We start from the raw sequence: 25,985 nt of genomic DNA, 5'->3' as shown, positions 1-25,985 counted from the left end.
GCAGTGTGGAACCTGTGTTAGGCTGGGTCCATACGTTGCGGTCCATACGGTGACCCCATATGTGTTCTCTTCCACAATACGGCTCCCTTCCACAATACGGCTCCCTACTGCCCGGTCATCCACCCAGTTCATATGTGTATTCTCCATGTTACCTCCCTCCGGGTTGGATGTGGCTTCCGCAGCATCCCTTCCCTCCAATGTACGGGGAACGCTTTCCTAGTGGTCCTGTAGGAACAGCAGTGACTTCCCTGGCCTTTTAATTGCCTTAAAATTGCGGGGGCATCAGGAGGCTTTTGTCTAGGCACTGGAAGGTGGCAGCTTTAGTGGCGTTTTCAAAGGTTATTCCCGTTCAGTTGACTACGTCCAACGTTATCAACTGAAAGGGAATCTCCTGGTTGTGTATGCAACCCACCGTTCCCTGAAGGAGGGAACCGAGGACGTAGTCCTCTTGCCACTAACGCTGGACCACTGCTGACTCCAGTTTAGTTGCTTTTTCGCAGAGGAGCCAAGCGTAGTGTCACGCACGCCAATTCCATTTGGCTTGTTCAATAGTACTCAAAGATTATTGGCTCTCTGACGTGATCTCCATTCAGTCGACCATTGACTACGTCCTACGATCCCTGTGGGTTGCATACGCAACTAAGACGTTTCCTTTTTATTCTCGAGTCCTTTAGTTTGTTAACTGGTTAGGGAAATAACACACTAAAAACTTTTTTCAGATCACATAAACCTGGAACAAACTTTAAAGACAATGGACAAAATACAAGTCTTTAATGCAACATTAATGTTTTCCATGTGTACTCGGGTTATCTAAATGTCTAATTGGACTGAGAATGCCAACTAAGCCATGGGCAACTGCATTTTTTATATGACAACAGAGGTCTTGAACAATTGATCGAATGAGGAACTGGTTTATGATCTGATTTTTTTTTATAATTAATTGTACTAAATTAACAGGTCACACTGGGAGCTCTAATAGGAAGAGGTTTGAAACAACATTGTGGCCAATTCAGTAATTTCAATTTATTCTCCATTTGCCTTTGACAGCTTATTTCACATATTGCCAAAGCAAGATTTCGGCATCCTGTCAAAACTTGGAGCTGTTAAGAACATATCTTTAAAAATGAGGTCTCTGAAAGCAGCTCGCACACAGACTATTCACAGAAACAGGCTATCATGAGGTAGTTAAGTGCATCCATATTTGACATCACTCTGTTTATCATTATAAGTGCACAGCTTCTTTGTTTAGGAAAAGCAGCCAAACCCAATTATAAGAGAGAAGTTGAAGCGTTATTGTTTTCCTTTAATTCAAAAGTAAAGATCAAATGTGAAACCACTGCATAACTTCCTCAGCTATTGCTTGAAGTCATGTGGGTTGAAAATGTTTTCCTGTAATGGCTCATGACAATGAACAAAAACTGCTGAATTGTTTCCATTCACATTTACAAATTGTGCCAAAATAAAACATTAAAAAGTGTTTAATTTTGGTGTTTCATATACTTTTGAAAAATGAATGCATATCTTGCCATTTTTATGCAAACTATTTAATGCCATTAGATATTAATGGTATAACATTAACAGTTAGGAGAGTCAATAAGCTATTGTAGAACAGAGAACTGAATGACCTCAGAAGGTTTATTGGTGGAGAAATGCTGCCAGCCATTGTAGTGGACACCACCCATCATTAAAGTCTCCAATATTATTCTCTATCACTTACATGAAGATCTATTGCCGCCAGATAGACACAATAGATGTATTGTTTTCAGATGAGCATCCTGTCTCTGCATTTAAAAATCTTGGTGAAGTTTTCTTTTTCGAAACCCCATACCGTATGTTTTATAACATGCAAATAATTCAGCCCAAACCGTTTAATTTACAGAGGTCACTCATACTTTGTTTCGTAGATAATGTCAGTCTTTGGCCTTCTGTCCATTTGTCATTTTGGAAAGTGGAAAGTGGAAAGTTCTCTGCATGATCTGCAAGGACAGACACAGCCGGATAATAATGACCAACACAATCTACCAAGAGCAGCGCAAATTAGTGTCTGGTTTAAGACATGCTTTTTTTGGGAGGTAAATAATGGCGCAAATACCAGTAAATTGACTAGCGCAAACCTTAGTAAATCACATTGCGTGAATTATTTAAATACTCTCCTCCCATACATTTTGTGTCTAAAAGAGGAACTCCTTCAAATGCATATGCAATAAGGTCAGCCATAAAAATAACCAAAGCCTTTTCAGCACTCCTTCGGATGAGATGTTAAACCGAGGCCCTGACTCTCTGTGGTCATTAAAAATCCCAGGATGTCTTTCGAAAGAGTAGGGGTGTAACCCCAGCATCCTGGCCAAATTTGCCCAGTGGCCTCTGTCCATCATGGCCTCCAATCATCCCCATATATATACATATATACATACACACTGATTGGCTTCATCACTGTCTTCTCTCCACTAGTAAGCTGGTGTGTGGTGGGCGTTCTGGTGTATTATGGCTGCCGTCGCATCATCCAGGTGATACAGCGCACTGGTGGTGGTTGAGGAAGTGCCTGGAAAAGCATATATAAATGTAATGAATTATTATTAATAGTATTATTATTATTATTAATTGTAAATGCATGTCTTTAGTCAATTCCAGACAGTTTTTTTTTTAACGCCAGAAGAGTATTTGCACTGGTGCAAGCTGTTAGTATATCTGACACTAAATTGCAAATAGCCTTCTTTCTTCTATTTACATACTGAATCATGATTGGTCCCTTGCATAGATGCATTCCATCAATTATAACCGCCTTCATACTACTGTTGATTCTTGAGAGAAGCTGACTGAAAGATAATGAGAATATATTGCTAGCGGATATATAGTATTTCATGGTAACATTACCCGCAAACAACTGTGCAAGTAAACCGAAATTACGATGTACGTTTCTGTAGTGTACCTCCGTCAAGGTAAAAGGGAACAATATGTTATGTTTTGGGTAATAAAGGGGTACAACCAGATATACAAAAAAATTCTTTATAATGTAATTATTTTACGTAAAACAGTACCTATTCTGTTAATATATTCCAGGCAAAAATTGTACATCTGTTGTATATAAAAGTTATCATCACATTTCTGGCAAAATATGTTCTTGTGCAATTTTACAGGGTAATTTTGACATCTGTGTATATATATATATATATATATGTATGTAAGCACAGTATGATAAAAATTGAATTTATTGGCTTTTCTTAGATTACTTACTGTATGATTTTAATCTAGACCAAACCATGTACAGTAATCTAGACCAAACCATGACCAAACCAAACCCTTATCACATTGTATTGCAATGACACTTAAATGTCAGGGCAAATATACTGTTTAATTAAACTTTTTTTTCTTTTCATAATAAGAGTACCTTTCTCTGTAATTACTGTGCAAAGTGTTGTTTCGTATTGCTACATAGTAAGCGTTTGTTACCCCCTTGTTCTGTGTAGTTAAGTGTAACTCCTGCGGGCTGTAAAATAAAGTGGTGCTTGTTTTATATATATATATATATATATATATATATATATATATATATATATATATATATATATATATAATTAATTTTCAACCCAAAGATGTCAAAATTACCCTGTAAAATTTTGCCAGAAATGTGATTATATACAAAAGACATACAATTTTGCTTGGAATATATTAACAGAATAGGGAGCTGTTAGTTTTAAAATAATTACATTATAAATAATTTGCTTGTATATCTGCTTGTTACCCCTTTACCCAAAACTTAACATATCGTTCCCTTATACCTACACCGAAGTACATTAATTACAGAAACGTACACCATAATTTCGGTTTAGTTACAAAGTTATTTGCAGGTTGTATATCTGCTTGTTACCCCTTTATTACCCAAAACGTAACATATTGTTCCCTTATACCTACACGGAAGAACACTATAATTACAGAAATGTACACCGTAATTTCAGTTTACTTTTGCAGTTGTTTGCGGGTCATAAAATAAAGTGTTATCCATTTCATTTATGCGAAAACAAACTTACCTAAACATGATATCCTTATATCCATCTTCATTACAAACTGTTGCAAAACGGGCTGTTATTCAACACACAGATAAAACGTTTAAAAAATAAAAGAAAAATTCTGGGTTCAAATTCTAAGGTTTATATAAAAAAGTATTTAGGTATTTTTTTTAATTTGTAAAGTGGTTACATAAACTGAGTCACTCTTAAAATAAAATTGACATTCCCAATTTATACTTTAATATCCTTTTGCTGCAAAGAATATTACAAATCAGATGAACCTGTGCATAATACTGCATAGTGTGTATATGTGTATCTGTGCATGGGAACGTGTTGCTATGTAATGTTCAAATGAACTTTTCTCTGAGGGTGCATCTTTGGCTTAACGGTTGAGGGCGTGAGCATGTTGTCACATCTGTAGGTTGTCAACGGCGGCTGAAATGATGAAATCACAGATCCCGTCCATGATGTAGGTCTCAGAGGTGGCACGCCAGCATCTCAATGCGACTGATGTAAGACTTGCATTAGTCTGCAGGATCGGTGGACTTGAGGCAAGAACTGAGCCATAGGGTAAATTCCACACTTAAGGGAGAAGAGATTCGGCCGGATGAAACAAAGCCAGTTTTCCATCGAGTGTTCCAGTCAACAGCTGTGAAAAACAAAAAAAAAGACTTTACTTATGAAACATCCTGTTACAGCGTGAATTAGTTCATGATAAAACTCTATTCTGACTATGAGGTCCTGAATGATTCAAATGAACTAAAGTAACTATGCAGTTATTAATTCCAAAAGTGCCGTTTCACATAATCAATGGCATAGTTTCGTGATCAATTATTAAAGCACAACCACAGACAAAACAGGAACATAACAACACATCTGCCGTCTTAATGACAGAGTCAAAGGGTTGATGGTTTTCATTTATTTATATTTGCCAATAAAAATGTTCTGAAGCTTTTATGTCCTGCACTTTGAATGCTCTCCTGAAGACAATTAGGCCTAGCTATTTAGTTATGAAACCCCATTTTTAACTGGAATCCCAACAACTCTGAATTTTCAACTAACTCTCTATATCTTTTAAAAGCTTCAGTAAAACTTTAGAAGTGTCTTGTGACATGCAGATGTGTTTACCCATGTACATATTATTGTCCTTGTACATTTAAAGGTGCAGTAAGCGATTTCTGAGAAACAATGTTTATTTTTGAAATCAACCCAAACAAACACACCCCTCCCTTGATTGCTTCGCCCCCAAAATCTATATACATTTAAATACACAAGTACAATTTAAGAACTGGTAATCATTCCCAGTCCTTTTTAAAATAAGTTTCTAGAGACTCACCATTTCTAATAAATTGAGTGGTTGCACTTTATTTTACAGTACTGGTAATACAGTATAAGGTAACTACTGTACATGGGTTAGTTAGGTTTAGTGAGGGGTTCGGTGTTAGTACCTAGTTATAGTAATTGATATAATAAGTGCATAGTATGAACACGCGGAACAGGACTGTTAAATAAACTGCTATAAATAAACTGCTATAAATTGAGCTATAAATATTACTGACTACAGGCATTTCCATGACTTTTAAAGATTGTATTGCTTTTCCAGGCTTGGAAACAACAATCATCTTCAAAAAGTGCTTTTTTTCAAGATTTGCTCATGTGAATAAAACACTATTCAAACTATTAAAAAAGTATCTCCATTCCATTTCCATTATACGAGAGTAGATGTTAAAACTTCATGCTGATTTTGCACTCGGCTTTCGCCAAGATAAGCAGCAACTAAGACGTAGCTTTACAGTAACCTATGCGACTCCATTAATGTACGTTTCCTTCCACATGGTGATGTGAATATCCTTCTGTCTGGTGTTAATGACTGAAGTGTATTTCCTGCCGCGTCAGCACACACAATGGCTGCGATGCTGGCTACGGGGATCAACCACAGTGTGATCTCCCCAGTGGACCAGCATGACAACCGTCTGGATTGAGCCGAGTGGGGTACATCCCTGGGGTCTTTAAGTGGTCACCTCCTATCCTCAGTGTTTCGTAAACTAGCCCACGACACCTCAAGAGGGCTCGACAGTGATTCTGGAGTCCCAGAGTCACCCCCCTCCATCCCTCCCCCACTCAACTTAGCCCAGCTTACTTACCTGTACTTAAGCTTTTCTTTCTTTCTATTGTAAAATATAACAAATATCTTTAAATTTTGAAGTTTAAATGAAATAAAGATTAAGAGATAAATAAAGAGATAAACAAAGTATTATTATTGCTTATTTATGAAGATTTTAATTAGTTGGATGAGATGTTTTTTTTGTTTTTTTTTAAAGTCAGAAAGAAGTATTCGTCTTAGAATCTACATAAAAAATAGATATTAGGGGAAGAATTCCCTGTTCCATGTATCCTGATATTCCTTTCATTGAGTATTTCTACCAAAGGAGTATACCTAAGCCTAAATGGCTTTACAAGCAACTTGACGATAAATCAGAATGCAAAATATTGTACTTTCTGACGCAGGTTTCATAACCTGATTTACTGCAATGTTCACTGGCTGAAAGCTAAGGAAGGAAGAAACACAAATCAAAGCTTGAAAAAGAAAGCTGAAGGATAAATAACTTGTAGACATGTTTACATGTTTGTTTTTAGATCATAGGGGGATAATTTAATATGGTTAGAATAGCCTTCTCAAGATACAAAGCTTTTAATCAATTAGTCTATGTTTGTAGTGACCCAAGAAAAGCCTGTATTTTCATTAAAATCCCATTTAAATCCCAGATTACTCTGAAGTCACAGGGAAAATCCTTCAAGCTGAAGCTGTGATTTTGAAGACTCAATTACTCAATTTAATTGCTCAGATGCTCTTTGTCTTTGAATAAGAAATTATTAGAATTATGAGCACATATTACATGCCATCCTTCTTCTGCCAATAATAGCCAGGCATTACAGGGAGTTGCTTTAAATGATCTGCATTTAAGGATAAAGCTGGCTGCTTTAGGGCGGGTGTCAGTAGAGGTGTCTCCAAAAAATGTGTGAACCTTCAGAGGGAAAAGCTGAGAGCATAGACAAAGCAAACTGCCACTGCCCAAAGCCACAAGAGTTATACAAGAAGGAAAATATGCCATCCTGCTGGGCTCACACTTTTTTTTAACATAGAAATAAGCTTCTTAAGATTGGCCCACACGTTCTTCCGAGCACATTCAATCACTCTTAACACACCTCACACCACAGGAATATCTGATAAGATAATCTGTAGAACCTTCAAGATAACCGGGACTTTACCTGATTGTTGGAGGAGGAGAATTGGCCCCAAAATTGGGTGTGTGGCTGCCTTTACTTAGGAAAAAGTGTATATTTATGAATTCTACAGAGTTAACAACTGTTAAGTCATGATGCACAGTGAATCCAAAGATGAATGACTTATTATACTGTTAACACGTGGCCTGACAGCCTCTTCAGTCTGTATTACAGTTACAGCCCAAAAGCTGCCAAAGCTGTCAAAGCTGTCAAGAATAAGCCATTTTCCAGACACATTCAAATGCAACCTCAAGACAGAACTCTTTAGGTCAGATCACCACCCCTGTTCTCATATGAATCCCTTAATGGGCTATATGCACGCATAAGTTCCGCATTTGACGTAAGGATGCTCGTCCATTTCCGGTTGTGTAGATTAAAGCGGAGGAAAACCAGAGAAAACGGGATTATGGCAGAGTCTTCAATATTTACTGTCCTCCCGTCTTTGAAACGAAACGTACATACGTTTAGATGTAATTTTATATATAGTTATGTTTATTTAATATAATTTTAAAAAGAAGCATAAACACAACGAGGGGTGTCTGTTTTATCTGTTTTTGTGACTAACGTTTCATTAGTATAACCATGGAGTATAAAATTCAATATAAACTATCGGTATTGCATTGGACTCTATGATCGGCGGAAGTTATCGAGCATCCTTAATCCTTCACCGGAAATACCGCCGTGCATAGAGCCCATTAAACTTAACTTCGATTTGATAATGCTTTGAGATACCAATACAACTGATGGACATCACTGTTCTCTATTTTATCAAATTTTTAATCCATTTAGCAGATTTTACCCCCAAAAGGCAGCATAGAAAAGGGGAAAATTTACAGACTCCATGTGTGTCTTTAAAGGGTTAGTTCACCCAAAAATGAAACTTCTGTCATCATTTACACCCTTGTGTTGTTCCAAACCCGTAAGACTTTCGCTTTCACCTTTTTTGATGAAATCTAAGAGATTTCTGTACATCTTCGAGTACTATTGAAACCAGCCAATGGAATTGGTTTTGCGTGATTTGAATCGTACACTCCGCCCCCGTGGTGCAGATATAAATATGGATGTTATGGACGCACTAGTTGCCTTTCGCTTCAGAGCAGATGGTTTGATGTCTCTGAAGAGTGCTGTTGTTTACAACGAGCAAGTGTGTCTATGTTCTTCTGGAAGACTCTCCAAGTGCTGGTAGGTTTCTTCAGTGTGAGTGCAGCGGTAGTTGCGAGCTTTGAGCAGTCAACTGCTGTTTTAACAGCAACACATTTCTAAATGTTTGTGTTTGTTGATGGCTGGTTAGAGGGCGAAAAGGTGAGTGCTTCACTGTTTCAGTTCACTGTTCAGTGTTGTCACGGTCATTCCCCTGTGTGCTCTGGCACTGGTGATTGGTTCTATTTCCTGAAAGAGCAACACGGTGGGTTTGCGTCTTTTTCAAGATGTCCTTCCACCTGTGAGTGTATGGATGCGCTCGTTCCCTGTTCCTCTCTGACGGTCTCAATTGTTGCATCCCGTGTTTGGGCTAGTAGATTTTCCCATTATGGGAATATGACTGTTGTGGTGTCGAGACCGAGACTCGCCTTTGTCCGCGAAGCTGGAGTCCCCATTAACATGCCCCACCCCCGGGTGCTGTGTGGGATGGGTGATCGGAGGATAGTGATGTGTGTCTCACTCCGGTAACCATTCCCTTTGGGCTCCTCACTGCTCCTCCACACCGCAACCGGTGAAATTTCCTGTTGAACGTGCTGGTCTCTCTGCAATGGATCAGCCGATCAGCCGTTTCAATTGGGGTTCCCCCAGAGGATAGGATGTCGATAGCAGGATTGGAGGGTAAGTCTTTGGAGATGACGACTCGGCTACGTTATCTCCCTCTGGGAGTGTAACGTTTCCCAAGCCAGATCCAGAATCGTCAGCTATGCTGAAACGGGCCGCCAAGGCTGCCGGGCTTGAGTGGAATCCTCCATCGTGTCCGATCAGTCTTGGTTGGAGGAGCTGGGCGTCCTTACTGCGGCCGGCTCCATGCTGAGGCCTGCCCACCAAGCCAGGTGGCAAGCGACAGCGAAAGCATTCCTGAGCAGGCCGCTCAGGGATGGAGGAGGATGCTCTTGGAGTTAGTCACTGATCCACACCCTCCCCCCGGCTGATGGCTGAGTAGTGTCTTCGTTTCTCTATGTGTCTGTTCCACTGCTGGCTCCCAAAAAAGCGGAGCAAGTGGTACCCACACAGAAGACTAGAGCCAATTTATAAGAGCTGACCGCAGTGGCGTAGGCAGAAATTGTATTTTGGGCGGGCTAGTAAAAATGTGAGTGGGCCTATAGTTTTTCCTAAAAAAAAATTACTTAAATAATAATTAAACCTTTGAGATTACAAAAATGTATAGACAAACTGAAAAAACAGTTAGACCTTTTAGGGATGTGCATCTCCATAGCTGAGGCCGATGCGATACACTGACATTTCGATGCATAGCCAACGATACGATACATTAAAGATACATATAAGCAGCTACCGATGCGATGCAATACGATTCACTACTCTTACGGTGCATTCCGATTCCGATTCGATTCAACGTGATACGATTCAATGTAATACGATGCAGTCCTACACAGCAAAAGGACTTTGCGGCGGATTCTGGAACGTATCCCCGAAACGGACCCGTTTCGGCGTCCACTTGCGCGCAGTGATGGATCTGCAACGAAGGCGGCTCGTGGACCTGCCGTGGCTCCGCGCTGCATCCTCGATTCAATACATACATCCACCGTGGACCCGCAATGGAGCAAATCCGGATCATAAAGATCCGACATGGGTCCGTACTGGATCCGCTGTTTGACAGTAGAATTTACGGTGCCGTTCGGATGTGGAGCTGATCCTCTGGCCGGCCCCAAAACGAATGTGACAGTCACGTGGGTTTGGCAACTTGAACGCGGATCCGCCTAGGAGTCTCCTGCTGTATGGGATGGAGAAAAATAGGATGCTATGCCATTCAATATGGTATAGATAGTTAACTTTTATTTCTTTTATTCAGACATACAGCAAATTGTAAAGTATCTTAAAGGAGCACTTTACCCATTTCAACATTAATCTTTGTTGAAAATGTATCATATATGTAGTCGAAATGTAAAATAATTTTTGAATTTGGTTCCCTCTTGACCAAGAAAAGACAGAAAATAACCGAGGGGCGCATTTGTATGTAAGACAACAATTCCCACAATGCACCACGTTGCACAGCTCCGCAAGCCACACCCACTAATCCGGAACTGCGCACACATCAGATAAATCACTCTTCCATTCTGTCTACAAGGCTAATGTTAGCTGTCACTACAGTTTGAAATTCATTTCACACAAAATGTCTCGTTAGTTGGCTGTGGCGAGCAGGACGATCGAGGGTGAGGGACATAAGAGGAGGGAAAATGCACTGCGTTAAATGCGTCTCGTGCCGCAGGACCTCCAGACCCGTGTCAACACGTCTTTACAATGACTTAACATGGAAATCACTCGTTACAGACTCTCTATTTGCGTACGGTGTGAATGCATAAGTTAGATAATAAAATATTGGTTACAAATGATTGGTCACTTTCTAAATAGCTAGTAAAATTATAGTACATCTACTAATAATCTACTAATAATTACATATGAATAAATCGCTTTTTACCGATGCAGATGTTATAAACGATGTATCGCGATAAAAAATGCCAACTTGTATCCAATGCACACTTATTTAAATCGATGCATCGCATCGTTAGCTTTTATTGCGATGCGAAATGGTAAATCTTACCATCCCTAACACCTTTATTTTGCAATGTTCGCCAAATCATCATGTTTAACCAACAGAGCTCAAAGGCTGGACAAACCAGTATAGACAATAAACTGGGCAGGGTGGACTCGGTAGATGAAGGCAGTAGCATGTCTTCTTCCTCAACCCTTGCTTTTTTCAAATAGCACATTAAAGAAAATTGTTTAGCCATTATTGTGGCGCCGCTCCGCTGAGTTTTCCTGTCGGAACCCCTACCAACCATAGCAACCAATAACATTCCGGAGGGAGGCTTTCTACAACTTGCTTCAACAGTTCCATTTTATTCGGAAAACGAATTAAACACAAACAGCAGCCAACAAAAAATGAAACATCTTTAAATCCTACAAAAGAAAGACTTAACCCTTATGTGCTGTTGTGGCTGTTTTCAGCCACTATGGAGTATTTTTTTGAGTCTTAATTTGGCCATAACTTTTTCCGTGTTTCAGCAAATGGAATGATTTTTGGTGCCAAATCTTATTTTGACACATATTTTGGGAAAATGCTTTGAAATTTTTCAAAAACTCAACAGTACACTCTGGGGAAATTCACAACCCTTTCATTATGTTCGTGGCTGAAAAGAGCCACTACTTTAAACTGCTGTATAAATGTATCAGATAAATATTTTTTTCAATTTTTTTTGCATAAATCTATTAATCAACCTCAGTCCTGATCAAAACTACTAAATGTTTAAACAAATTCAGGATTTTAACTGTTTAATTGCCAAATTCATAAATGATGTCACTGTTTTGGGGGAAAAACACACAAAATGACTTATTTTCAATATAAAATATGATTGTGGACTGTTTTTTTTTTTACCTTTTACCACAGTCTTGGATATATCAAAGATTAGAAACAACATTGGTTTTGATGCATTGTTAGTTTTTGTGCAGCATCAGATTTTAACTTTTTCTGCCTCATTTACTGTTCGTGGCTGTTTTTGCCCTTATTGATTTCCATTATAACCACATTTTTTGATTGCAAAGCCATGACACCATATAATCATGCATTTTTGATTGTTGGTGGTTTTCCCTGTTGGGAAGAGGTCAAATTTGTAATTTTTACTGTTGATAACCAGGTGGAACCATTAACCATTTAGACAGGCCAGTGCAAAAAAAGTTTCTGGCTTTTACATGGAGTTATATGGAGTATAATAGCATATTAAAGGGTGTGTATGTGTGTGTGAGTGAGTGAGTGAGTGAGTGAGTGAGTGAGTGAGTGTGAGAACTCACCTTAATGCGTCTGAGAAAATAAAAGTATACACTTCAGCTCTCAGAACTACATGGAGTAAACAAAAACAAAGTAAGTGTATTTATGCATCTGCTGCCTTGATGGTGAGAAATGCAGACTAAACAAAAACAAAGCAAGTGGATATAAACGCTTGTCATTTGATGGTGAGAAGAGCAGCAAGCAACATGAGAAATGGCTTTACTTGTAGTGAAGTTTTAGAGAAGATTATGCAGTCTGACCCCTCCAGCGAGCTGCAGGAGATTCTCTTCTCACTCTGACCGCAGACTCAGGAGAGTCAGATCCTGATTTGGATGTGGCACCCTCATCATCATCTCAAGCTTCCACTGAAGGCGAGGAGGATTCGGAGCATCCTGTATCTGGGTGGACTGGGAGAATCTTGAGAGGGACATGGCCACTTGCTTTGTTTTTGTTTAGTCTGCATTTCTCACCATCAAAAGGCAGCAGATACATAAATAGACTTACTTTGTTTCTGTTTACTCCATGTAGTTCTGAGAGCTGAATTGTATATTTTTATTTTCTCAGACGCATCAAGGTGAGTTCTCACACTCTCTCACTCACTCACTCACTCACTCACTCACTCACTCACTCACTCACTCACTCACTCACTCACTCACTCACTCACTCACTCACTTTAAAGGGCACCTGTTATGGAAAATTCACTTTTACATGGTGTTTGAACATAAATGTGTGTTGGCAGTCAGTGTGTGAGCAGAACCACCCTAGAATGATAAAAATCCACTCAGTGTTTTTTTTTACAATTTCAATAAATCATATGCACTGTCTCAGAACGAGCTGTTCTAATACAGCGCTTTGTGACGTAGAATTGAGCAAGGGGTTTGATTGACAGTGCGGTTGAAGCATAGTGATCTGTACACCTCCATTGTTTCAACGACAGCCGGTAATGTCTCCTTGAATCATAAGTGTTCTGTTGTGGGATGGGATGTAATAATGACATACATAGTAGTTTTCACTTCACTTACTTCCACTTACTTTAACACAGTGGATGTAATGTATTTTGGAAGTTAAAGTGGCGCCTTTCCTTCGTAAATAAGTTTATGTTTGAGCGCATCATTTTCTGACTGATTTTTCTTTTGTGAACGAGGGTCAATTCAAAGCAGGTCTTGCTTCAAAGTTAATCCTCAAGTGTGGATCGTCGCCTACTGTTTGCGATCCAACATCACCTCCAGTAAGTGTATTTTATGATTTTTGAGCAAATAGTCATTTCAGTCGATGTCAGCAAATTCAACAACAAATGCGTCTAAAGTTGTTGTCGTCGTCGTCGTCGGATGTCTGTGTATATAATTTAAACCTTGTTTGTATAGTGTGTAACCACACGTTTATACACATATTTTTAAGGATATTGTATTAAAAACTGCATATGTTTTCTTGTTCTGTCGCCATCTTCTCACATTTGCGACAAGTAACGTTAATGATAAACATGTCGCAACAGGTCCCTCGCATAAATGTAATTTCGCTTGTACGTAGCAAATTTTATCAAAGTATGTGTTTGTAGTTTCGAAAAATTGCACCAAGTGTTTGTGTGTGTCTGTGTGTGTGTGTGTTGCACATCCATAATTTCAAAGGGGACATGATTACAACTCTATAAACATAACTGTATCAAATAACCATACCGAGACATCCTGGTCCATTCTCATTTGTGTTTATTCTGCTGGAGTCTCTTTGTCATCTGGGTCTGATCAGAGACTATTTATATATTCCGATTCAAACATGTATGGGCTAAATGACATACAAAACAGCGGGTCTCTCACCCTCAGGAATTCTGCTTACACCGACTGCCATAGGTATGCAAGTTACGCGCTCATCCAAAGGCAGGGCGGGGATATGCAGCTCATTTACATTTAAGGTGGTATACACCAAAACAGGCCCCAAAAATAACATTTTCAAATGGTTATAATAAATTAACTGTGGGGTATTTTGCAAACGGGGTATGTGTGAAACCGGCGTTAGATCCACCTACAGTTCTTAGAAACTTAGATGTGTCTAAGAACTCTTTTTTTCGTACAACAGCAGCACTCATCTTGTTTGTTTATTAGCAGATGCGGACGAACAGTCGTAGACCGGAAACTTTTATGCCGACTTCTGACAATAGCGGAAGTTCGTCGCTACGTTTGTGCACGTAGCCTATTTGAACATTGCACAACAACCATTGTGCATTGTTCAAATAGACTACGTGCACAAACGTAGCGACGAACTTCCGTTATTGTCAGAAGTCGGCATAAAAGTTTCCGGTCTACGACTGTTCGTCCGCATCTGCTCGCATCTGTTCGACGAACTTCCGAACTTCCTTTGTTTTTGTTTAGTCTGCATTTCTCACCATCAAAAGGCAGCAGATACATTAGACTTAGTTTGTTTCTGTTTATTCTATTATTGAGGAGAGGGGTTAGTGCACCCGAAAATGAAAATTAAGTCATTAATTACTCACCCCTATGCTGTACCAACCTCGTAAGACCTTCGTTCGTCTTCGGAACACAAATGAAGATATTTTTTATTAAATTTGAGAGGTGGATCACTGCTACATAGGCTGCCTAAGGGAATGAAACTTGACGGTCCAGAAAGTCAATGCCTGAAACGAGACTTCAAGAGATTTCCACGACGCACACACAAGAACTGAACTGAAGTAGTTGAAGGAGATTGCAATTCTCGCGCATGCGTTGTGGCCTACAAGGAAGAAAAGCAATAGTCAAATACAGTCGTTATTTTTGTTTGTTTTTTCAAAAAAAAAAATATTCTCGTCGCTTGATAAACGTATAGCTGAGCCACTGTTGTCACATGGAATATTTAAACATTTTCTTCATTGACTTTCTGGGCCGTCAAGTTTCATTCCCTTAGGCAGCATATGTGGTAGTGATACAGCTCTCAAATTTAATCAAAAATTTCTTCATTTGTGTTCCGAAGAAGAATGAAGGTCTCACGGGGTTGGTACAGCATGGGGGTGAGTAATTAATGACTTGATTTTCATTTTTGGGTGAACTAACCCTTTAAGCAAGTAGACATGGACAGCTGAATGATTTACTATAATTTGAGGCCTTTCAAGTATGTAAATCTGCACTGATTTTTTGTTAGTACTGTTCTCATTGTGCCTCTTCCCTAAAAGGCATAGATAAGATGGAACCAACCCTTCTGGAGAACAAAGAATCTGTGCGATATCACACATCTGTAAATGTCACAGAAGGGTCACACCTCTGCACTAACTTCCACAAGAACGTCTCAGACTTTGCTTATGGGTAGTGTCTGCCTGAACGGAAAGTCTCTCTCACTCTCTGAAGCCCGTAAGGTGGTAAAACAAAACATTTGAAGAAGGGGAAATCAAGGCCAATGATTATACTTTCAGAATCATACATAGTAGTTTTGCTATTTGAACGCCAAGGGTGTGAGTCACACACTGGTATCTTCATGTGCGCAAACCACTGTTTAAATGACTTATTATCTGTCAGCAATGCCTCATCCTTAAATGTCCTACTAACCCAAAAAGCCAGTGTTTTGAAAAGAGGAACTTAACTTGAATAATTGAATTAAATACAATAGACAGTGACTATTCTCAATAGGAACTTCTGTAAGTGGCTGAATAACAAGCAAAAGTAGGTTACATGGACTGGCTGCAGTATCTTCCCTTGTGTTATGTGAATAATAGGTCAAACATAAACACAAAAGGCTACTTTCTGACATCACATTACAAAAGTTAGTGAGACAGACAATTGAATAAGCAGTGGAAAAAATTACTGTTTGAAGAATCTTACACCTGAAATAGATTAAAACAGGATAATGTCCTGGAATGAGGATGACATCTCGTTTGGCACACACAAGTAAAGCATTACAGAGAGCATCTGCAGCACAAAATGGGCTAATAACCTCATTGTAAATTATATAAAGTGCCCAACCAGCCACTGCTGAGCATGTATTTCTCAAATATAATTTAATAAAAATATATAAATATAAAATATGTAATTGAAAATAAATACATTACCAAAACATCTATTTTTAATACCTTTTATATCAACAATGCTTGCCCATTGTAAAAATGAAAATCTAGCCTATTTTAAAGCATTTATTTAATTTTTTTTTATTTTACATTATACAAAGTTGAAAAGATAACCTCGGGGTTCTGTACAGTTTTATGCCACATGGCATCCATAGCACTGGATCTCTCCAAACTTATGACCACAAAGCAGCCAAGAGATACAGCTACAGCTGTTTATGCAATAAAATCCGGCCTCTGCCTTAGGATATAACTCTTTCTCGTCACACATAGCTTCCAAAGTCCATGTGCTGCAACTTAAAGACAAATACAGCCCAATGTGCAGAAATAATATACAGTGGCCTCCAAAAGTATTTGGTCACTTAAGTCAAATAAAATGTCTGAATACCATTGTATTATATAACAAAATATCAAAGCAAGTGGCATTCCAACCAAATGCGGCTCTGCATGGTTTCAATATTAAATTCACTTTTCTGAGCCATTTTTATAGTAACTTTTTTTGTGTCCCAAATGGTGATTTTCAGTGGATGTACTGTATGAATTCACAAATATGTTCCACTAAGTGCCCAAATACATTTTGACTTAACCTGGAACTGTCTGTCTGTTCATCATCCATCCATTTTATATCCTAACAAATCCTAAAAAAAAAAAGGATTTTGCTTGAAAAGTGCAGTTAATTCAGTGACATTAAGATATTAGATGTGACTTTAGTGTCCAAATATGGATTAGGGCCTCTGTATGTTATAAAGAGCATCTAGTGAAAAAAGTAAACACTATGGGAAAGAAACTCTATTATACTTCGCTCTTTGAGTGAGTAACAACAATAAATGCAGATTTGACCGATGGAGTACATATTAAAATTGTCCACTACGTCTGAATGAAATGAGACCTGAGAGTTGATGCATGTTGACTTATGAACTGAGCTTTTAAACTTCACAGATCTCTGTAACTCAGCCAGTACAACAGCGACCACTAAGACTTTCCACTTCCAGTCTTGGAAATGTGAATGAATAAGAGCTTGGAACAGGACAAAGAAAAAGAGCAAAACAGTGCATGCAAATCCCAAGGCCATGTGCATAATAATATCAGCTCAAAACACAAGGACTAATTCACACTGGAGATTTTAAGACATATAAGATCGGACTGGATGTGATAACATCTATCAAAGCGGATGAACAATGAACCACTCTGTGGATAGGAGACTGCTAAAAATGAAGACAGCCAAAGATGCGTGTTTATATTTTCTCCAAAAAGTAGGTGGGGAAATAACGAAGCAAAAGCACCATAAGTCTCATAAAAGTCTTCGATTATTCAAGATTCAACCTAAAAGAACGATTCACTCATAAAATGGTCTGTACTTCTATCATGAATGCAAGGGCATAAGATATGATTAAGTGAATTATGACTTTAATTTTGGTTTGTTCTTCATGCAAACCTGCTTCAGAAGACAGCTGTATTGGGTTTTATGGTGCAATTGCATCCTTTTTGAAGCTTGAAATGCTTTCAGTTCTCAGTCATTGCAATTCCATGGAAAAGAGAATGAAAAATAGTCATCAAAAATAGCTCTTTTTGTGTTCTGTAGAAGAAGAAAAAGGTCATATAGTTTTGGAACAACAAGAGGGTGATATAATTTTGGCTGAATTATTCTTTTTAAATGATGGCTGAAGACTTCTTCCAGAGGACACTTAATTTCCTTCTCAAGAACAGACAGGCTAATTGAACATCTGCTGTGTGTACTTGAAAAATAAAGAGTACTAAAGCAAAACAAGTCATTTATGTGCCACATAATAATCTGAATAGCCATGGCCAAGATCAACAAAACAGGTAAGAGGTTGACCTTGTTAGATAAGAAATGACACTACAGACATGTGTAAGTATGGACAATAAATACTCAAATACAGAACCATCAAAAGGACTCATATGTGACTGAATTTTTGGCTCATATGATGTCCTAAAAGTAAAACAGGGACCCATATACAGTACAGTGGATAGACAAACTAAGCAGGGACACTAACTGACACACTAGCCAGTTGATAATAATATCAAAATCGACTTTTTCACCAAAATCACCAAAACTTTTTGCTAGCATTTTCCTAGCATTGTCCGGAAAGCAGACACAATATCTCTGTTTAAATCTAGACTAAAAACACATCTTTTTGTGTGGCATACACATAGAAAATGATACATTCCTAATTCAAATCAGTTAAATGATTATTAGGCTGCATTAGGTCAGCCAGAACGGGGAACACTTCCTATAACACCCGATGTACTTGATACATCAAATGAAGAAGGGTATCCAAGCTAATGTTAGTCTTTCTGCTTATTCCAAGGTTTACTGTAATCGACCTGCACCTACAGTAGACATGATCGCAATGCATCCGAGAAGTGTCCGAAGAGATTCTGTCAACTAGACCTAAACTAGACTAGCCCTCAGACACAACAGCCATCAGCACTGATCCTAAACAAACCCGTCTCCATCTCGGTGTGATAATATTCTGACGTTTCGAGTCAATCTGAATTCTGACCTATAATCCTGCCTGAATCATAATCAAACACTGTTAGTTTGTTGGCCAGAGGAGAACTGGCCCCCTGACTGAGCTTGGGTTCTCCCAAGGTTTTTTTTTCTCTATTCTACTGTACCACCTGATGGAGTTTTGGTTCCTTGCCATAGTCGACTTTTTCCACCTTTGTTGTCATTGGCTTGCTTAGTAGGGGACATTAAATTTAATATTCAACAATAATATTGATCTGCCTGCATTGGCACTATTATACAAGAACTGAACTGAGATGGACGATGACATCATGGTTTACTCCAGAGTAGCTATATATATATATATGGACTGTGATGCTATTTTCTTCTGGAAACAGAAAACTTTTGCATTATTTTCCTTTTATTTATGTAAAGCTCCTTTGAAACAATCTGTATTGTAAAAAGCACTATATAAATAAATGTGACTTGACTTGACATACAGTACAATATCAAATGTGCTGCATTTTGAATCCTGGCCTATAATAATGTGCATATTTTAAAGCACTTGCATGTGATGCTTAAATTGTAAAGCCTTTAAAATAATCATTATAGAGTCATATACTTAAAGGTGGGGTATATTTTCTTTTTTTGACCATTTTTTCAAAATCACTTGAAATCCTATTCCTAACTTACAGCCACTGAGTTAGAAGCACTGAAATGAAAATTAAGCATTTTAATTATCTGTGGAATGGGCAGGACTCTAAAAACTCCAGCCAATCATTTCCAAGACCACCTAGAATCATTGGACAGTAAGTGTGCGTCAATCAAACGGTTGTACTATACCCCCCTCGCGTGCGTGTCCCATTTGTGCGCATACTCAAAGCTCATGACCCAGTCACAGTAAGCGCAAGTCATCCAGGTACAGAGAGAGAGAGAGAGAGAGAGAGAGAGAGAGAGAAAGTGCAATCCTACGCATCTGAGTTTTGCAGATGCATGATTGCGCGTCCATGTTCTTCGAATGGGTGGAGTCAAATAATATATTTATTTTTATGTATTTGAACAAAATCTCTTATGCTCACCAATGCCGCAATTATTGGATTAAAAACAGTAATATTGTGAAAAAGAATTACAATTAAAAATAACTGTTTTCCATTTGAATAGGTTTCAAATGTAATTTATTCATGTGATCGCAAAAACCCTCTGCCGCACCACATTGGACCCCTTTTGAAGACAACTGATCTAAAGAAATGCAAGTTTTAATGGTGAGCCCTTCAATCTTACAACTGATGTCCTTTCACATTATTCCAGATAGACATACTGTGGCGTTGAGCACCTAATGCAGAGCAGGTGCATGACATTCTCTTTTGTCAGGGCTAATACATAACCATGAAATTAGAGTTCCTACTTCAGCATGGAAGGGTTTTTCAAGGCCATCTCTATGAAATATGATCCTGCATCTGTTTCTGGCCTCAGACAAGTAATTCTGTCAAAAGCTCAGGCTGATCAGTTAAAGTGCTACATCCTGACTTCCTACACACTCTCCAACGTATAAACAGATGCTCCAATGGATCATTCAGAGCATGCGCTGTCAAAGCCTGTAATTCAGTTTTATATTTTCTATGTGCTAACATGAAACTGAGATAAATAATTTGGGGATCGCTGAAAGATGACATTATGTGGCTTTGTACAAGACCCACAGTTATATTTACAATACAGACTCCCCAGAAAGGCATGATTGGTGTGACCAATTAATGTCATCTACACAACCACAATGTCTGTAAATCATTAATGGGCTCTTAAATAGTTTATACCTTTCAGCCCAATGTGTGGTCACACATTGATGGACTGCTCACAAAAATTCTCATTTTTCACAAAGGCAAATTCTGACCCAGATTTGGACTTGGTTTTCTATTCTCATTATCTTTCTTAGACTCATCCATCTGTAATCCTTCTGTTTTAATGAGTTTTGCAGGATAATATGCCTTATGGAAGAATGGTAGAACTATAAAAAAACAAAAACAAAAAAAAAACAACACAAAACAAAACAAAACAAAACAGGCTTTTAAATAATTTACAAAAATTCCTCTCATCTCATTCAAAAGCATAAAGTGGCAAATATGATGATGCTTTTCTTGTTTGTGGAGTAACATTAGAAAAAAAATAACTCGATGCCTTCAGTCTTCTGGAATGCTTTACATAAAAGCCAGATGATCTACAAAGAAGGTAATTTAGGTTTAAAATGACATGAGTCGTAAATGTAAATGGCAGAATTTTTTTATTGGTATGAACTACTACTTTAAAGTCAGTGCCATGAACTAACAAGATGTAGCTTGTATGTTATTCTATTTTTACGACTGCTCATCCCTCAGATATTCCCCATTTCTTATTCATAAACAGAAACATTTTTTTCCGCTCTGATAAGGAATGCTCTGGAGACGACAGATAGTTTAGTTGTGGAGCAGAAGTACTGGCACCACAACTAGTGCTGGGGATCCAAAAGGTGTCAGTCTGAGTGCAAGTCACATTTTGGGAAGTTGTGACAAGAGTTGAAGTCATGATAAAGGAGCTGAGCTAAGGCACATGGGTCAGGAAGTCAAGACGCAAGTCAGCCAGAGTGGAAAAGATTGGCTATAAAAAAAAAAAAAAAAGTCCAAAAACCGCTATTTGGGCACTTGTATGATTAGCTCATGATTTGATTTTAAACTTTAAAAATTCCTGAAATCCAAATTATGTCATTATTTACAGTACTTACACTTATGCGGTCAACTTAAATATGATAACTCTTTTCTCTGGAACACAAAAAAAATCTTCACATATCTTTTCCATAACAAAAAGCTTCAAAAAGGCACCGTGAAAACAATAAAAAAGTAGTTAATCCGACTTGTGTGCATTATTGAGACATGATTTGATTATCAGTGAAGAACAATAAATGACATTTTGGCCTGCTAATCAAACAAAACTGTTGTATAGCTTCAAAAATGCTCTGCTCACTATGAACTGCATATTGATATTAACTTAATTACTATGAATGAACTGCATATTGATATTACCTTTATTATATTACATATATGTACACTACCGATAAAGAGTTTGGGGTCATATAGAAGTATAACAGAATGATTAGTAATGACTGGTAATGACTGCTGAAAATTCACCTTTACCATCTGGAATAAATTACATTTTAAAATATATTTTAATAGAAAACAGTTATTTTGGATTGTAATAGTACTTCACAATATTTGTACTATTTTTGATCAAATAAATGCAGCCTTGGTGAATATCAGATGAACACCCACCATACCCTTTGAAAAGTAGTGCATATTAGATTATTTCCCCCCAAACCTTTTATCTGTTTCACAGAACAAATATAACAGCATATATGTGAAACAAAGACATGATGGTAAGTGAATTACAACAGAATTTTCTATTTTTTTTTTTTTTTTTGAGTGAGCTATCCTTTCAAACAAATAAATAAATGCATTAATGGCACTGCATTAGATAAAATATATGTAGCATTTTTTTTTAATGCACAGGCAAAATTTTTTACACAAAAAAGGACAGAAGAATACCTGTCCATGGTTTAACTCCTGTGGTTATGCTAGAACAACTGGCTTCATTTAGTCACTAAAACATCTTGGAATCATTTAGGAACCAGTGCAAAAAAAAAAACTTTAAAACAAGTTACTTCTGAGCTATACTCTAGCATCTTTTGCTCGCAGACATCAAATGGTTTGATTTATATCCAATAGTTATCAATGAAATTAATGTACTGTAATTGTGGCGTTTCAGGGTCTCTGAGATCAATCTGAACTATCCAAGATTAAGAAACATTCCATTATTTTAACAGAAAATTTGTGTAAATTAAAATATGTAAATGCTGGTAAAGAATTTGATCTGATTGTTTAAATCACTAGAGTTTGTCTGCCAAAGATGTCACAGCCCAGGGGTTTCAATGCACCGAATCCCTTAATGGAAAGCACAAAAGTCTTTCAGAGGATCATTTGCTCAAGGGCCAAAGACAAGGCAAGACTTCAGACAGCTTCAGCTCTTCGGTTGATATACTGACCAGATGATGACCGAGCATCAATTCCCCAACAAGGAAGATCTCCCTGCCGATCACGTCTCTCTCTCATGGCCCAGAGAATCAGAGATGTGAGCACATGCTGAGCTCACTCCAGATCGCTTTATAAATCCCACACATTTGCAATGCATGAATCACACTTTCCCTCGCAAAAACGTCCTGTAGCACTAAACCAAAGTATACATTTTACAGCCCTGTAAATTACCACTCATTCCTCCCTACGTTCCACTGTCCAAGGTTACAGCATGTTCGTATCTATACCGCTGATCAAAAACGGTTAGTGAGTCCGTCAATATTTACTCATTGTCATATTGATCGATACTCATGTGACTTTCTTTCCTGAATTACATCACTACGAATGAGGAATACAACTGAAATAACGACTTCATTTAAATATATTTGTCACACAAAGATATTATATTATTTCAGAAGACAGTCGTATGGATTACTTTTATGGTGGTTTTGAATGAAAGCTTGTTTCAATCTCAGAATAAACCATTTTAAAAGATAATTGCGAAGTCAGAATTGCGTGATATAAAGTCAGAATTGTGATCCTTGTGTTTTGGATCCTTTTTGAAACATCAAAACCGCAGTCCTGATTCATTTTCATTAAAAATCTTCAGTGAACTCTTTTTTTTAAGTTGACATTAAATGGAATTTCACTATCTATTTCCTGCATGTTATGGATCTTATTGTGAACTATTCATCCATGTATGTTTTTTAAATCCTGTAATTAAATCAAAACAAAAAAAACTCAATTTACCAGTGAAATAACTATTACGCTGGACTTCTCCAATCATTTTGTCTGCATAAAACCCCAACCCTTTCTTAAAATCAACTGCAAGCTCGCATTCAGGTCTGCCTTCATCCAAACAGCAACCGATGGATTGAACCAAGTCTCCAGCCTACATTTCTTCTTTTCAATAATATGTTTCACTTGAATGTACATCACAATACATGAGAAAGGATCTTTCACTGCTTCCATAACCTCTCTGGATTTCTCAATCCATATTTCTTATACTCACTGGACTTTTAAACCTATTGTGCTTTAAATGGCAACACAAAAAAAACTTTTGTTAGAGCTCTCTTGTGCCTAAAGTAATAACCTTAGCAGAGTACATATATTTGATTCACAGCCCGCCATACACAAGGGAAAAAAACATTTATCTCAGATCTTTCCTCAAAACATACCTTTAGCACAGTTGGCAAAATCATTCATGTGAACATGACAATGAAACTGATATTTTTTGGAGTGTATTTGACTAACATTCGATATGAGGACTCTGTTTATTAAAACAGCAGTATGATGGCTGTAACAGGCCCATTTGAGTGACGTGTTGAGTTGTGGAGGCCGGGGACTGAGGTGAGGACACACTGGACCGAGCGAGGGGTGTAGAGGCTCGTGGTGTGTCTAAGAGCGATCTCCCCACACAACCTTTGATTCGCTGCGTGAAACCCCCCTGTGGAAGCTTTTTCTGTGGATTCATTTAACGGTGAAAGGAAGATGGGGTTTCTCATATGTCCCACAGTAAGGCAGCGGGACAAAACACACACTGTAAAACATATTCAGCAGCACTCAACGAGAAAGGCTGTAATAAAAGAATCTCATTCAGTAGTCGAAGAGATTCTTCTTCATACCTTGTTATGTTATTGTAATCTATGTCATGAGGTATTTGAAAAAATAATCTTTCTGTCATTTATAGTCTTTGTGGTTAGAAGCAAAATTCAAGAGTTGGCCTACAGTACAAAAAAAAAACAAAAAAAACAAATACACACAAACAATTCCAGTCATTTCAACACGAATCCACTAGGAATATCTCATTTCCTCACGCAGATATAACTTTGGGTTCAAGTTTGTCTCACAAATTTTCCGTGAAAGAAGGCAACTTTGTGTACTTCACTATTGACAATGGACCTTTTTTGCAGGGAAAAATCTGCTAATGTGACCGCATCTTAATTCTAATTAAGAATAGCATGCATGCTTTGTTGGGAAGCATTCCAGAATACACAACAATAGTAAAAACCAAGCCTGCAGACAAAGCAAAAGTAAAGGTAAAAAATGTTCTACAGTCCTTGCCTATTACTTTTTAATTCTTATAATTAAAGGGATAGTTCAACCCAAAAATGAAAATTCTGTCAGTATTTACTCACCCTCATGTTGTTCCAACCCCGTAAGACCTTCGTTCATCTTCGGAACACAAATTAAGATATTTTTGATGAAATCTGAGCTGGATCACTCCTGCATACTAGTCCATAGGCTTCTTGAGGAATTGAAACTTGCTGGCCTCGAAAAGTTATTAAAGACATCGTTAAAATAGTCCAAGTGACTAAAGTGGCTCAATCTTAACTTTATCAAACGACGAGAACACTTGGTGCGCAAAAAACAACAAAAATCACAACTTTTATTTCAACTATTCATTTACTTCTCTCTCTGCTTTGAGACAGGTTACTAGTTTAGTAGCGTAAGCTTCTGTTATTGTACGTCACACGCATCACACACATAACCAGCATCGTCCAATAGTGAGCGTACGTGTGACGCAGCTCTACGCAATTACACTACATTAACTGACTAGAGGCGCATAGAGAAGGAGATGAATAGTCGAAATAAAGTCATTATTTTTGTTTGTTTTTGCGCACAAAAAATGTTCTCGTCACTTGATAAAGTTAAGATTGAGCCACTGTAGTCACTTGGACTATTTTAACGATGTCTTTAATAACTTTTCGAGGCCGGCAAGTTTCAATTCCTCAAGAAGCCTATGGACTAGTATGCAGGACTGATCCAGCTCTCAGATTTCATCAAAAATATCTTAATTCATGTTCCGAAGATGAACGAAGGTCTTACGGGGTCGGTACAACATGAGGGTGATTAAAACTGACAGAATTTTCATTTTTGGGTGAACTAACCCTTTAAGTCCTATACACTGTAAAATAAAGTTGCCGCCTTAACTTTTTAAGTACAATCAATGAAATGTCATTATTTCAACTTAAATTATATTAAACTGACTTAATTTTTTTTAAGTTAAAGCAATGTAAAAACATGTTGTAATAACGTATTGATCATTTCTTTTTTACAGTGTAATTAATTGAGCCCAAGTCATGAACAAAAACAGTTTTGTTAT

General features: G+C 37.8%; 1 protein-coding gene across 5 annotated transcripts in view; it reads right to left on the bottom strand.

The window, feature by feature from the left end:
- Positions 1-505: 505 nt before the first annotated feature.
- The window catches only part of wdr27 (WD repeat domain 27), a 60,253-nt gene continuing 34,773 nt past the window's right edge, over positions 506-25,985 (bottom strand). For 3 of the 5 annotated variants that reach the window (XM_089117155.1, XM_089117153.1, XM_089117154.1), the window contains one exon: positions 23,854-24,341. In XM_089117155.1, coding sequence (XP_088973281.1) covers positions 24,129-24,341 — 213 coding nt within the window. In that variant the 3' untranslated portion in view covers positions 23,854-24,128. Of the gene's footprint in view, positions 2,543-4,028; positions 4,657-23,853; positions 24,420-25,985 lie in introns of those variants that run through there. The other 2 variants (XM_089117156.1, XM_089117157.1) reach the window with 2 other exon arrangements.

Source organism: Pimephales promelas, chromosome 11, assembly GCF_988280905.1.
Source record: "Pimephales promelas chromosome 11, fPimPro1.hap1.1, whole genome shotgun sequence".
Classification (NCBI taxonomy): Eukaryota; Metazoa; Chordata; class Actinopteri; order Cypriniformes; family Leuciscidae; genus Pimephales; species Pimephales promelas.
Note: the sequence above shows the minus strand (reverse complement) of the source record. Positions and strands in the feature narration are given on the sequence as shown.